This window comes from Ipomoea nil, unplaced genomic scaffold (genome assembly GCF_001879475.1).
Source record: "Ipomoea nil cultivar Tokyo-kokei standard unplaced genomic scaffold, Asagao_1.1 scaffold0761, whole genome shotgun sequence".
Classification (NCBI taxonomy): Eukaryota; Viridiplantae; Streptophyta; class Magnoliopsida; order Solanales; family Convolvulaceae; genus Ipomoea; species Ipomoea nil.
Genome location: NW_017617189.1, coordinates 1,165,579 through 1,181,355, shown reverse-complemented (window position 1 = coordinate 1,181,355; position 15,777 = coordinate 1,165,579). Strand labels below are relative to the sequence as shown.

At 35.8% G+C, this 15,777-nt stretch overlaps 1 protein-coding gene and 1 pseudogene across 1 annotated transcript; one reads left to right on the top strand and one right to left on the bottom strand.

The window, feature by feature from the left end:
- Positions 1–1,205: 1,205 nt before the first annotated feature.
- Positions 1,206–7,831, bottom strand: LOC109176842 (alpha-glucosidase-like). The gene is made up of 5 exons (XM_019326239.1): positions 7,700–7,831; positions 4,147–4,394; positions 2,824–3,749; positions 2,087–2,730; positions 1,206–2,006 (listed from the first exon to the last, which is right to left on the bottom strand). Exons 1-5 carry the CDS (start codon positions 7,829–7,831, stop codon positions 1,206–1,208), a joined length of 2,751 nt encoding a protein of 916 aa, XP_019181784.1.
- A 4,254-nt stretch (positions 7,832–12,085) lies between these two features.
- On the top strand, positions 12,086–13,116 carry LOC109176841 (annotated as a pseudogene).
- The last annotated feature ends 2,661 nt before the right edge of the window (positions 13,117–15,777 follow it).

Sequence of the window (15,777 nt, the reverse complement as noted above, 5' to 3'; positions counted from 1 at the left end):
GATCGACCAAAGGTAGGCTTTTTGTTGAGATGGAGCACATGCTTCAATTGTGTACACATGAATTCTACCCAGTGTTCAATTATGGTGCCAATTTCGTCGGGAGCTTTTTGTTGAGATGGAGCACATGCGTCAATTGTGTGCACATGAATTCTACCCAGTGTTCAATTATGGTGCCAATTTCGCCGGGTTTAGAGGATGAACTTCAACAATTGTGTACACATGAATTCTACCCAGTGTTCAATTATGGTGCCAATTTCGCCGAGTTTAGAGGATGAACTTCAACAGGTGAAGCTTGCAGGAAGAAATCATCGCCGGAAGTGGAGAGAAGGGATGGGCTCGCTGGAGAAGAAAGAAAAGAGGAGTAAAATGATTAAAATACCCCCATTATTTGACCTATTAAAATTTTTAGGTGAGATTTGGTCAGTAATTTAGCTGGACTAACCAAAATTGATAAAAATTACATAGTCAAGGTACTAAATCAACATTTTTGAAAGTTGTGGATTGAAATTAACAAGACTCATATATTCACAGGACCAAAATTGAAATTACTCTTGTGTATATTATATTAGGAGTTTATGTGTGGTCCACTATACAATTATGTACATATGAAACATGGAATTTTTAAGGCACACAATGCATTGTGCGCTGGTGCACGATATAACAATTGAGTAAAAGACTTACCTACCTCAAACATGCGTACATAGCTACGTATAATTTACCTACCACCATTGCTACATGCTTATATACCCTATCATCACCACTTATTTATGTATATCATATTCCAAGGTATGAATCTCCTACCACTATTAATTTATTGCTTTATTCATCACAATCTATCTTTATTTAATAAAATGGATTGGATTTAAAACTAACTCCTATAAACACTGCACAAACTAATTTTCTAAATTCCAAATAATCAATAATTTTAATTTTTATAATATCAGGTAGAGAAGAGTGATAATTTAACAAATACTAAAGTTATAAAAATTGATAAGTTTCTCAAGCCTGGCTTGAGTGCCGCATCTACACAAAACAGAACCAAGATGGAAGCAGCAACAACTAAGACAAATTGAAATCAAAACTTATTTTTATTATTTTACTCTGATAAACTGAAATTATTAACTCATATCAGAAGTACAATGGTCTGATGAAGAGGCAAAACTAAGAAATATAATAATGTTTATCCCAGTGATTATTCATTCTCACTATTGGGGTGTGAGTGGCAACGTAAAACTTATTCCAATTGGTAGATTCAGGCCAGGGATCTCCAGAACACCAGATGAGTTGGTGCTGCTATTAATACCAAGAACAGTAACTTTCTCTATGATCCAAGTGCTGTTTCCTGCAAAATCTGGATTTGTGACCTCTGATGTGAGAGTTACATTGGCTCCCACTCCACTGGTTTGGAAACGCACTAAGCTCCACCCCCCTCCTGCACCGCCCATCTCGATTTGCTCTCCATCGTCCAAGAAAACCTCACCAGAGCTGTTACCTGAGCTGCCAAGAGCCACCAGCAGCTCGAACGAAGTGTTGCGGGCTGCCTGTGTTGTCAATGCCGCTCCCTGCAGTGCCAGAATGTTGCCTTCCCGGAGATGCACGTTTATCTTTTCACGAGGGGCGTCCAGAGTGAAATTCTTCCCCGTTTCTGCCACGGTGGAGTTGGTGTAGTTGAAGAGATCATACCAGGTTCCAGCTGGGAAATAGGCCTCCACTGAAACCGCACCTTCAGTGAGAGCTGGTGAAATGAGCACCCCCTGTCCCAGGAGAAACTGGGTGTAAACCTCATATGTGTTGATGTCCTCTGGGAATGAGAAGAAGAGCGGCCTTGCAATGGGGACACCCCGGGTGTGTGCTTCGTACATCAATGTGTAGAAGTATGGGAGGAGACGATAGCGCAGCCCGAGCACTTGCCTAGCTGATGCAGCAACAGATTCCCAGAGATAAAGTTCATGGCGATTGCTGGACTTGTCACCATGGTTTCTTGCAAAGGGATAGAATGCCCCTACCTACATTCATTCATATATATATGTTAGACTTGACCATTATCGACTTCTGCCCAACAATGAGAAAGTTAATAATTAATTACCTGGATCCAGCGCTGGCAAAGCTCTTCTGTTGTACTTCTAAAAAAGCCACAAATGTCAACTCCACCCATGGGAATCCCAAACAGTCCAAAATTCAAGATGGCCGGAATACTGAACCCCAAATCATCCCAACTCGCAGCATTGTCACCACTCCAGTGGGCAGTGTACTTGCCAGCACCCACGAAGGTAGATCGACCCAGCACGAATGGCCTTTTACCAGTAGCATTGATCAAGCCTAAGTTGGTGGCTCTGGCATTCAGGAATCCGTAGAGGTTGTGAACATTATACTCGGGAATATTGCCAAAATGAATGGCAGTTGCAGGGACAGTTCTCTCATTGATTGCCCTCTGGTTTCCAGAGTTGTTGATCTTGTAGGGAGGATTGTCGAGGGTGGAGTCATTGGAAGGAGATGTCATGAAGTTAGCAATCTCATTCATGTCCACCCAAAGACCGTCGAATTGAGCAACATCCCAGAAAAGCTTGATTTCATTGATCCAATAGGCAGTGGCTGCTGGGTTTATAAAGTCAGGGAAGTATACATTTCCAGGCCAGACTTGTCCCTGGTATGGAACGCCATCTCGCTTGATGAAGATATCAGCTGCCATGCCTCTGGTGAAGCTGGCATATGTATCGTTAATGCCAATCCCTAATCAACAATATATAATAGATTGAGTCAGTCATCAAAACAATTCAAAATTAAAATATAATATGCTATGTCGGTGACACTAATTAAGTTAACCTGGATCAAGAATGAGCACATATCTCTGAGCATTCTGATGAAGATTGTCAACGAATGTCTTCATCCTATCCGCGGGAAAATTAACAGGATTAAAAGTGAAAGCCCTATAAGCATCCATGTAATCAATATCAGTCCACATAACGTCAAGGGGTATTGAGGCGTTTGCATAGCCAGCAACCACTCCTTCAACGTCGGTAATATTCGCATAACCATAGCGGGACTGGTGAAACCCAAAGGACCAGTAAGGCATAGGAGCAGGGCGGCCAATGAGTTCTGTATACTGCTCCATCACCAACTCAGGCGTAGGGCCGGCAAAGAAATACAGGTCAAGAATGCCACCAATGGTCTTATAGGTAATCCTATCGCCATTATACACAACATCCATGCCATTGCTGTTGAGCAGCAAGACCCCATGGGTGACCCCGGGTTGAGGGAGGGATCTCACGTCCATGTAAAAAGGGTGGGAGCCATAGAGATTCATGTCGCGATTAGAGCTGGGAATATCAGCAGCCCACATGGTGAGCGTTTGGGGGTACAGCAACTTGAATGTGGTCTTCGTGTGCTCTCCCAGCCCATACAGAGACGAAGTGTTGGGTGGCAGTGACGATGAAAGCTGCAGATACTGATCCTTAAAGATCAAGAAGGTTTCATTGGAACCCGCCACCGGTGAGGCGTCGAAAAGGGTGTCGTTTGAGGACTTGCGTTGGACGGAGAAGCCGAAAGGAATGGTGTTGTAAAGGGTGAAAACCAGGTCGGAGTTTGGGTCTGAGATGGAAGACTGATTATTCCCTCCCTCTGCAACCTGGGCTAGGGATATGGAGGAAGAATTTGCAATTGTTGTGCGGGGAATGATATCATCTGGGATTTCCCATCTCTGATTATCTGCATCTGTGATCTTCACTCTCAGCCGACCTGCTGTCTCAATGCTGCATCCATGCAATACACATTTATTTAATTATATTAGTACCAAAACATATATAGTTTCTTAAAATTCAAGAATGTTGGAGGGAGGCCAGTAAAGGCTAAATCCAGAACTATGTGGCTAGGTGAATTTTTGGACAGAAGCCAGTAGAAGGCCAAGTCATTTATCACCATGTGATTAAGGGATTGTTAGACAAACGGCCGGTAAAGGGCCAACTTCAGCACATGTGTCTAGGAGATTGTTATAACTAGGCAAGTCTAGCACCCTGACTCTAAAAAATGTGTGACGTATAAAGAAAATGAAACAAAGTTAAAGCATTCGTTACAAACTATAATTTTTGATGCAGTGTCAAACATTTGATCTAACAAAGAATTAAACTACACTCTCAATTATATTATTACCTAGCAACAAGGCTGAGATTGACAATGTCAGGTCCATAAACAGATGAGTTCTGGATGACCTGAAGCTGGGCAGTCAACGTCTTGCCGGAGGCATCCACCGCCGACGAGATGACCTGATACCCAAACCCAATCTGTCCCGGCTGATCTTGTGCATTTGCAGTGTCGCTGTTGTGTATTAACAACAACAAAATGCAAAGGAAAGAGCAGACTAGAGAAGCCTGCAGCTTTGGATTCTTGCTATTTCCCATCTTACTCACTCACTCACTCAATACAAAAGGTAAAGAAATGTTTGTGATTCTCGACTACCTAATTCTTGCACTATTTATATCCAAATTCTTGAGCTACATATGGTAAATGTTTTTATCTCTCATTATTGCGGTTGCGTTTTTTTTTTTTCTCTTTTACTAATGGCATTAAATTATTTCTTAATAATGGGGATTATGCACTAATTTTGGCTTGATTATTCACACAATGAATGCAAATATATAGACCAAATAAAATACCAATATCTTTTCAAACTTCATTATATATGTACTCATATATATATATACGTCTTTTTAAAAGAATATATTTAATATATTTATATACTTGTCTTATTTTACCGATCGAATTTTTTTATTCCCATAAATCAAAAAGTTATTTATTTTGTATAATTGTAAGAAGATTGAATCTCAAATTCCTAATAATGTTCTATCGTCCTAGCAAGATTTAGTGGAAGATGTAATTGCATGAAGTAACTCAATATGATTCACAGATTTTCTAAATATAATGTTTGAACACTACACAAATTAAAATAATTAGGCTTAATTCCAAAACGCCAATTTTTTTTAGGTAAATAAGGTAAATGTTTTTATTACAATTATTATTTTTTTAAAACGTGTATCTTTAAATACTTTGACTTTCTTTTTATGTTATTCCACCCTTATTTAAAACTAATGTTATCTTCTTCTTTTTTTTTTTTTTTTTTTTTTTTAAATTTTATTTTACAGTTATTCCGCCCTTATTTAAAAGCTACATTATCAAAACATGATTGTATGTATTACAGAGACGACTTTCTTTTTTTAAATACTTCATAATTTGATTGATTTACAAAAATATGACCAAGCAAGGCCGGTTTTTTTATTTTTTATTTATTTATTTTAGTGGCGCCGCTTATAAATAAATGAAGTCATGCCAAAAGTATAAGCTCAATCTTTAAAATCAATATTAATATTGTAAAATATATGATTTTTATTTCAAATAAGTATGGACCTTTAAAATCAATACTGTAAAATATATAATTTTTATATTTCAAATAAGAATGAACGATGTAACACCAGTTGAATGCAAAAATCAGAGTTCTTATTATAAAATGTATTAATTTTATTTTAAATAAGTATCAAGGGTGTAAATATTAGGCCCTCTAAAAATTGAGGCCCTATGTTATTGCTCCATTGCACGCCTCAAAATCCGGCCATGTGACCAAGTGTCTTATAATATTAACGCATGGGGATATTATGAATTGAATAGGTTATAAGTATTGGAAATAAAAATTGTAATTTGATATTTTTGAAATGTTGTTTTTTATTTTTATTTTTAATAATCACATCTTATCACAGAACTAACAGAAGAAAAATATATATAGGCCCATACAAGATTGACTTAATGGTTCAGTAGGCACTATAGGGATTATGTCCAAATAGATTCCTAGTGTTCTATCGTCCAAGAGATTTGGTGAAAGATTTAATTGCGGGAAGTACCTCAATATGACTCACATATTTCCTAAATATAATGTTTGATTTGAACACTACAATTGAATAATATAAGAAAAGATATGGTGGATGCAAGTGGTTGGAACACTGGTTTCCAACCGACTAAGCTAGGCAAGTTCCTACCACTTTATGGTGGTTAAAAATTCAATGATTTCTGTTGGTTTTACAGCCTAGGGTAGCCATTCGGCGGGCCAACACTACCGTAAAATATTTAGGGTTTGAGATTGTATTAAGAGATGTCGAAAGAGAGAGAAAATAACAAGGTGTTATTAAAAAAAATTCCGACCCTTTTCACGATGACCCCGTTGAAAGTTGTGCATGATCTACCATACTTGCTTGATAACATGAAAAATGTCACTTATCTGAATTTCATACATGCCCTAATCGTTCCGACACTTGAGAAAGGAGATTTCTTTGTTCCATCTTTGGCACTTGTTGAGATTAGGAAAGTATTGATTCTCTTACTTGGGGACAAGCAAAGCCTAAAGTGTGGAAACCTTTGATAAGTGCCCAAAAGTGTACATTCTTGAAGGTATTTTAGAAGCATAATTGTGTGTGTCTAGATCATATTGCATAGGAAATAAGGAGAAATTAGTACAAGTCTATTAAACGCACACATAAACAAGTCATAAGAATAACGTGCTATTATTCCTTACAGGTGATTGCGGGAAGGACAAAACAGTGGAGGAGAAAAGAAGAAGACGCGGAAAGGAGCAGCCATGCCCATGCATGCGACCCACATGCGTGGGAAGCTGCGTGGGGACTTAAGTGATCGGCCCACGCACTCGACCCACACACGTGGGATGATGCATGGGGTGAAAGCCCTCCAAGGCGCGAAAAGAGGAAGTATAAAAGGGGAGAAATTTAGCCTTTTGGGGGGACAACACACATTTTATTACATTTCTCCTGAAATTGTAGAGCTAGATTAGGAATCCTAGAGAGAGAAACATTAGAATTGCTAGAGGATTGAAGAGGGAAATTGCAATTGAAGATTGGATTGTGCAATTGATTGATATTTCTTTCCTTTCTATCTTTGTGTATTTTTATTTTCTATCTCAATTACTTTCTTCCTTTTGAATTGATCCATGTTTAGAAGTAGATTCCTATTCTCCATGTTAGTAATTGGCTAGAACTCTTTGATTGGACTGCAATTCTTGGACATATGACATTCTAGGCATGTTTGATTAACATTGAGTGGAAGTGTTGATAAATTGAATTGCTATGTGATGTGCTTTACTGTTTTGACTTTGTCTAGTTGATGGCCACAATTAGGCAAGTGTTTGGAAAGGGGGAATGTGCAAGAGATTGCCATTCTTTCCTAGTCTAAAAGTGTATCATCCCAGCCCTACGATCCGTGAGGGCAAGACCCGGGAGGGGAGGTAGACAATGTGTTTGTGAAAATGCCTTAACCGCCTTAGGAATTAAGAGTCTAGACTCTACGTAGTCTAGTGCAAGTGCCTTTTACCCCTGTAGTAATTTGTGAATCACCCTTCGTGATATCTTGTAATCAAATGCACGTTGCCTATGAGTGTTTGTCCAATCTCCATTCCATTTGATTGTTCTTTCCTTACTTAGAATACTTGTGTTTCTCTACCTTGCTACATGATTCCACTTGTTTTGGATTGGTTTAGCTTGCCTTATGTGTTGTCTCTCAAACGCATACTCAACTCTCCCACTTGTCATCCTTTGAGAACGACACTCGGGGATTCCATTTCCGTTTAACAGAGCAATGGTCAACTTTGCATTCCACTGCCGGCTTGGGCTTGTTTGAGCCCATAGAGAGACCGGAGGAGCCTGCAAACCTGACCTGGCTTCTCTCCTTGAAAACTTGGTGGAAGAATCATGTAGACTTCCTCATCCAAATTCCCATGCAAGAACGCATTATTGATGTCCAATTGGTGAACATGCCAGGCTCGAGAGGAAGCAACAGCCATGAACGTCCGTATTGTGGTAAGCCTGCCCACAGGTGAGAATGTCTCGATGTAGTCTACTCCCAACTGCTACGTGTAGCCCTTGGTAACCAAACTTGCCTTGTAACGGTTTATTGAACCATCCGCTCTAAGTTTGACTTTATACACCCATTTGCATCCTATGGGTGTCTTCCTGGGAGGTAAATCAATAAGAATCCATGTGTCATTTTCCTGAAAAGCTTTGATTTCAGTATCCATGGCATTCATCCAACACTTATGCCGGATGGCTTGATTGTACGTATGTGGCTCTTCAATCGTAGTGACAACCATGGAGAACATCTTATGGGGCATTGCAAGGGCATCATATGATATCACTGTTGACAAGCGATGGGGAGACGAACCCTTTTTCATAGTAGCCTCACAATAATAATCTTGAAGTCTGCTAGGGCCACGTCGATGTCTATCAGACCGTCTAGGTGGAAGTAGATTCGAATGAGTAAGCTGTTCATCACCATTGACACTGCAGTGCTCATCGTCAATGGTGTGTATGGGTTGCTGACTAGTGGATTCTGCCAATGTCTCAACGGTGTGTCTCGGCTGAACATGAGTAGAATTGTGTTGGTTAGGCTCTTTCATAATCCAGTGTGGTTGTGATAGGAATAATAGGCAGAGATGGCTCAGATTCTGGCATGTGTGAGGAGGGTTCCTTCTTAGAGAATGGGAACTGTTATTCATAAAAACTAACATGTCGTGACACAATAATAGATTTATCATGAAGATCATATGGAATACACCCCTTGATGTTAGCCGGCATGCCTATGAAAACACATTTTCTTCCTTGAGGCGCTATCTTGTGTCTAGCATGTGGCAAGGTGGTAGCACAACAGAGACAACCAAACACCTTGAGGTTGCTAATGTCTGGAGTCTTGGCATATAATTTTTGGAATGGACTTGACCATTCAATCACTGGTGAAGGAAGCCTATTAATAAGGAACACAACGTGCATCACTCATTATCCCTAGAACTCCAACGGGAGGTGAGCCTGAAAGCTGAGAGTCAGGGCAACGTTGAGAATGTTTTGATGCTTACGTTCGACTATTGCATTCTATTGTGGGGTGTTCACACAAGACTTCTGTTGGATGATACCACTTTTGCAAAAATAATCATCCATGTTGAACTCGGAGCCATTGTCACTACGAATGATTTTGATTAAAACACCAAATTGTGTAAGAGCAAACGCATGAAATTTATTTATAAAGTTCTTAGTTGCATACTTTTTCCTCATCAAATGCAACTATTTAAATATGGAATAATCGTCAACAATGTTTAAAAAGTATTGTTCCCCTTTTAGAACACAGACTGGAAAGGTCTCCATTTGTCTGTGTGAATAAGATCAAAGCAGGCTTTAGTAGAACTGATACTTAAGGGGAAGGGGGCACGTTTTTGCTTAGCTATGTGGCATACATCACAAGCCATACTCTTAACAGTAGGAACACTTATATCAGTAAACAAGTGGAGTTTATTAACTGGGAAATGCCCCAGTCTTTGGTGCCAAATTTCAGTGCTATTACACTACATTGCATAGGTCTTATTTAATAAGCTTGGAGATTCCATCAGCAAGTAGAGTCCTCCCTCTTGTCTAGCTAAAACAGCCATCACTCCATGATTCCCTTGGAATAAACACTGCCTAGTCATGAAAATCAGTTTATAGCAAGTATCTTGGATAAGTTTGCTCACTGATATTATGTTGAATTTGAACGAAGGAATGTGCAAAGCCTCTTTTAGCCATGGATCATTGTTCAACTTCACATTCCCTATACGTTTGATAGCAACACACTGTCTAGTTGGTAGGTTTACCTCAGCTCCATTAACCTTATGATAGTTAGCGAGGAAATCAAGGGAGCAATGTGACATCTCGCAAATCTAAATTCTATTTAGAGACTAATTAAGTAATTAATCCTAATCAAATTGGTGATTTATTCTTTTAATGCTTGAAAATTCAATAGTCGGGGACTAATAATTGACTAGTCAACCCAAGTCAAGGTGTTGTACTTAAAGCTTTGAGAATAGTTCCCTTGTTCCCTTACACTTCTTCATCTTAGTAAGGGTAATGAAGACATTTCACCTCATGATTGTATTCCAAGCTAACATAGAAGACACCTTTCATTCTTTCCCTTACATTTTTAAAACATAAGCTCTTCCTTCTCTCTAGAAATTTAGCTAGCTTTTCCTTCAAGCTAAGTTTGGGGTTTCCAAGATCTTCAAAGTTTGTCTCTAAGATTCCACCTTTCCTACTCTTGAGCATCTAGGGGGGTAAGATCTATGACCCTTTTGTGTTTTTAGTGCTTTCTAAGGTATCTTTATCTAAAGATGAAATCTTTATGGTCTTTTGGTGTGTTCTTGAAGTGGGTGTTGAAGGTGAACCTTGTTAGGGGCTTTGAGAGGTGTTATAAATAATAATAATAATAATCATCATCCAAACAAAAAAACTATATACAAAATAAAATTAAAATTAACAAAAAAAAAAAAAAAAAAAAAAAAAAAAAAAAACAAAGGCGAGCCACCAGCTCCCTTTCTAAATGATGTGGGATCATGTTGATCCCACATTTAAAATGTTTGAAAAGAGAGAGCTCCTCTATATAAGAGGAGCAATGATCCTCTTATAAACATAATTGTTTGCCCATCAATGTGGGCAAGTATTGAGAAGTCAAAAGGTTCTTATTTAAGAAGATTTTTTCTTTCTTATTTTAGTTTTTATTTATTTATTTATTATTAGTGGGGGTTGTGGAAGATTAACCCAAAATGTATGTGCTGTATTAGTTTTTAGCAGTTTGGAACAAATTACTGAGTTATTATATAATATATTTTGGTGTTTTGATTAAAGTTAAAATGTTAAAATGACGAATTTATTAAAATTTTGGCGAATTTATCAACAATCAAATTACAAATAATAAATAATAATAATAATAATAATAATAATAATAATAATAATAATAATAATAATAATAATAATAATAATAATAATAATAATAATAATAATAATCCAAACAAAACTATGAATATATAGCTTTATAATTATGAACATATAATTAAGTAATTATGAACATATAGTTTTGTAATTGTGAATATAGAGTTCAATAATTATGAATATGAAGTTCAAAGATTATGAATATATAGCTTTATAATTATAAACATATAGTTCAGTGGACACGGTTCCACAACATAACTATTCGATCCTGTTACATATAATATCTGTTCATATAAACTTTCTCAACTTATTGAAGCGCAACGAGTCAAAATGCTCTTATTTAATAAACCTTATCTTAGTGGCTTCTTATTTTAGTTTATTTTTTAAAAAAAAAATTAATTTATTAGGGGGTTTGGGAAAGATTAACCCAAAATGTAGATGTATTGGTTTAGTTTTTAGCAGTTTGGAGCAAATTGCTAAGTGATTAAAATAATTAAATATAAAATATTAAACATGCGAATTTGTTAAAGTTTTGTCGAATTTGCGAAATAATCAAATTACAACAACAACATGACAACAACAACAACAACAATAATAATAATAATCCAAATAAATTATATACAAAATTGAATTAAAATTAACAAAAAAAAAAAAAAAAAAAAGGGAGCCACGAGCTCCCTTTATAAATGATATGAGATTATTTTGATCCCACATTGAAAATGTTTGAAAAGATGAGATCTTGAGCTCCACTATATAAGATGTACAAACATAATTGTTTGCCCATCAATGTTGCAAGTATTGAGAAGTTAAAAGGTTCTTATTTAAGAAACCTTAGCTTTGTCTTCTTATTTTAGTTTTTATTTATTTATTCATTATTTATTATTTATTTATTATTTATTATTAGTGGGTTGGGAAAGATTAACCCAAAATGTATGTGTTGTTTTACTTTTTAGCAGTTTAGAGCAAATTATTAAGTTATTAAATAATAATTTTAGTGTTTTGATTAAAGATAAATTGTTAAAATGGTGAATTTTTTAAAATTTTGGTGAATTTTTTAATCTCAATTTTTTTTAAATCATCAATAATAATAATAATAATAATAATAATAATAATAATAATAATAATAATAATAATAATAATAATAATAATAGGGGAAAATCAACGATTTGGTCCCTCAATTATTAGCGAAATATCAATGTAGTCCCTTAATCGCTAAATCATCGATTTAGTCCCTGGAAATAACTGTTTTTAGTTGATTTGCCCCCTCTGACCGTTTTCCGTTGAGAATCCGGCGAATGCTCCGATTTGGTATGGGTAAGTTTGTCATTTCACATTTTGGTCCTATTCTTTTTGTCCTATGTAATTGGTTTAGTTTTCTTCTTCTTCAACGATACAAGAAATTGAACAGAGAGCAGGTTTGAAGAGATTGAACAGAGAGCAGATTTGAAGAGATTGAACAGAGAGCAGATTTGAAGAAGAGAGAGTTCTGGAGCCCCCGTTTCAGCCCCGGCCGCCGTGGAGACCGCGTTTTCCGACGAGGATAAAGAGAGAGTTCTGGAAGAGAATTTGCTATTGAATCCAAACGATGTTGGAGCGTTAAGGAGTTTGATGGAGATGAAGATCCAGAGCCGGAAAATTGCAGAAGCTATTGGCATTATCGATCGATTGATGGAGATTGACCCGAGCGATACGGAGTGGCCGTTGCTGAAGTCCCATTTGTATGCTTACAGTGGAGAGGTGGAAACGACGAAAAATGGATTCAATGAGATTCTGGCAAAGGACCCTTTTAGGGTTGAGGCTTATCACGGACTGGTAATGGCTGCATCCGAGTCCAAATCGACCCAGGATTTGAAGTAAATCGAGAAAAGAATCGAGGAGGGGATGAAGCTGTGTAAGAAGCAAGGCAAGAAGGCAGAATTTAGGGATTTCAAGCTTTTGGAGGCGCAAATTTGGGTGATTGAAGGAAAACATGATGAGGCTTTGAAGGTTCAGGAATTGGTGAAGGAGGAGCCCAGGGACTTTAGACCATACATATGCCAAGGGATCATATACACATTATTGAGGAAAAACAATGAAGCTGAGAAGAACTTCGAGAAGTTCCGGAGATTGGTGCCCAAGGGCCATCCTTATGCAACATACTTTGATGAAACTATGATTGCAACAACGGTTTTTGCATAGAAAATGGAGAACGAAATAGCAATGCCCAAGAAATGAAAAGCTTCGGTTTAATTCAGAGCCCCAAATTGGCCTATTTGAGCTGTTCCTATTGTGGGATGCGGTATGCTGCAGTTTCTCTGTTGAGTTATTGACAAGCATATACTTTACATATATTGTTTTGCATATGTGATAGTATTACTCTCTATGGTTTCATATTGTATAGTACTACTATCTCTGTTCAATCTCTTCAAACCTGCTCTCTGTTCAATCTCTTGTATCGTTGAAGAAGAAGAAGACTAAACCAATTAAATAGGGCAAAAAGAATAGGACCAAAATGTGAAATGACAAACTTACCCATGCCAAATCGGAGCATTCACCGGATTCTCAACGGGAAACGGTCGGAGGGGGCAAATCAACTAAAAACAGTTATTTCCAGGGACTAAATCGATGATTTAGCGATTAAGGGACTACATTGATATTTCGCTAACAATTGAGGGACCAAATCGTTGATTTTCCCTAATAATAATCCAAACAAAATGATATACAAAATAAAATTAAAATTAGAAAAAATAAGAAGAATGATGTGGGATCATTTTAATCTCACATTGAAAATGTTTGGAAAGAGGAACATAATTGCTTGCCCATCGATGTGGGCAAGTAGTGAGAAGTCCAAAGTTTTTTTTTTTTTTTTTTTTTTTTTCCTTTTTGTTTAGAAGTAAAGGAAAATTAAAAATAGAAAGAAAATATTTCAATAATAATATTTTACATCATCAAGTAGTAAAGGCATATTTAAAAAAAATACTAAAATAGTAAATGTAAACTAAAAATAGAACGAAAATATTTCATTAATAATATTCTACATAATCAAATTAAAATGTAACGAAAATTAGGTAAAAATATCAATACATCTATATTCTAATTGACTGGAAAAAAATTGACTGAAAATGAATCTAATATTGCTAATTGACTGAAAATATAAAAGGAAATGAATATTAATAATTGACTGCAAATAAAAAATTCTAATTAACTATAAAAAAAATGGTCAGATCATTGAATTTTAATTAAAAATGGAATGAAAATTAAAAATTGGAGGAAAATATTTCAATAATAATATTCTACATTATCAATAGTAAATGCATATTTTAAACAATAGTAAAGGTAAATTAAAAATGAAAAAGAAATATTGCAATAATAATATCTACATCATCAATTAAAAATGGAACGAAAATTAGGTAAAAATATCACTACATTTGATATTCTAATTGATTAATTGACTGAAAATAAAAAAGAATAATTGGCTGAAAATGAATCTGATATCACTAATTGACTGAAAATATAAAAGGATAACTAATTGAGTAATATTCTACCATTATATATTTTAATCCAAGTAATCCATCTTGATGGATTCAAGGTGTTAGCTCTAGACGAAGATGAACAAGATTGTGTTGTCACTACCAATGTCGTCTACAAAGAGGTTTCAATAATGTGTAAATATAATCGTTGATATTAAGTTTTTTTTTTTAAATGAAAAAATTGTTATATATCTAGACAAAAAAAATATATCTTCCATATAAATGAATAAAGATACCAATTCATTTCTATAACTGAGTTGTTAGAGAACGAGCACATTTGCCTAATTTATAAAAATTATAAATAATGATAAATAAAATCTTCAAAGTTATAGCACTGCATGCGTATATCTAGACATTAGCTATTAATTTGAGCAATTATTTGCACAAATTCAAGCAATGATAACATCAAAATATATAAACGATCCAAATCATATATCTTTAATTGCACTATATAATATTTGATGTTCTAATTTAAATAATTATATATCGATTCATATATTCTTAATATATTACAACAAATTCATTCCGCGCATCGCACGGGTGCAAATACTAGTACTAATAAGAGATAAATTAATGGTTACTTAGGAGGAAAATTTTGATACTTTTGAGAGAAAGTATAATATTTATGAAGAAATTTGCAATACTAATTATAATCCCTCTAATCAAGTGAGACCAATATAATTATTCTTCTTCTCCCAAAAGGTTGAATCCCCAACTCCAAGGGTACCCTCACACTCCGGTCCGACAGAGCATTTGAGAGGATATAAATCATGGTGACTCAATAGTTCAGCAGACATTGTCACATGCCGGTGTGTACAAGGGATCGAATCTACCCACTTTGGGCACAATCCCAAGTACTGTCTACTAAACCATTGAACTAAACCCGTTTTTTTTTTTTTTTAAAGACAAATGTTTTTCTCTTTTTTTTTTTTTTTTTTTTTTTTTTTTAAATTTACAAAATGTTTATTCACAAAAAAAGTTGGGAATACACTAGGATTCTTGGAAATAAACCTATATTTTTTTTTGGTTGCCCAAAGGTATCCCTCCAGCCGAAAGTCAGAAGACTAATCCCCCGCACCTACGGTCAGCACACCAAGTGATAGGGGACTGGCCAAATGGTTTACTCCATTCACATGGGTGGAGATCGAATCCCCAACATCATGTTTAAAGGACAAGGTGCTGAACCACCACGCCAACCATGTTAGTTTGAAAATAAACCTATTTTGTTGTTTGGTAAGTCATTTTATTCTCAATAATAGTATTCTTAGGAATGATTCTTGGGAATGATTTATTTTTCCTAAAAGTGGAATAGCTATTTTGAAAGGGATCCTAGTATTTTTATTTATATTTTTTTTAATAGAGATCCTAGTATTTGGTTATTCCTTAATTCTCAAAAATAGCTTAATTTTTCTTTTGAAGGTCAATCTTGCGATTGTATTAATGAATCAAAGCCGAAATAGCGTCAGGTGGGATAGCATCCCAGTACATAGCTT

Bases quoted from the DNA above. Each gene is read 5' to 3' on its own strand.
- LOC109176842 (XM_019326239.1), bottom strand. From the start codon at position 7,831: ATGGCTGTTGCTTCCTCTCGAGCCTGGCATGTTCACCAATTGGACATC. The intron at 4,395-7,699 runs GTTTGCAGGCTC...TGAGTGAGTAAG, and splicing joins AAGGAGAGAAGCCAGGTCAG to ATGGGAAATAGCAAGAATCC. The intron at 2,007-2,086 runs GTAATTAATTAT...GAATGAATGTAG, and splicing joins TTTGCCAGCGCTGGATCCAG to GTAGGGGCATTCTATCCCTT.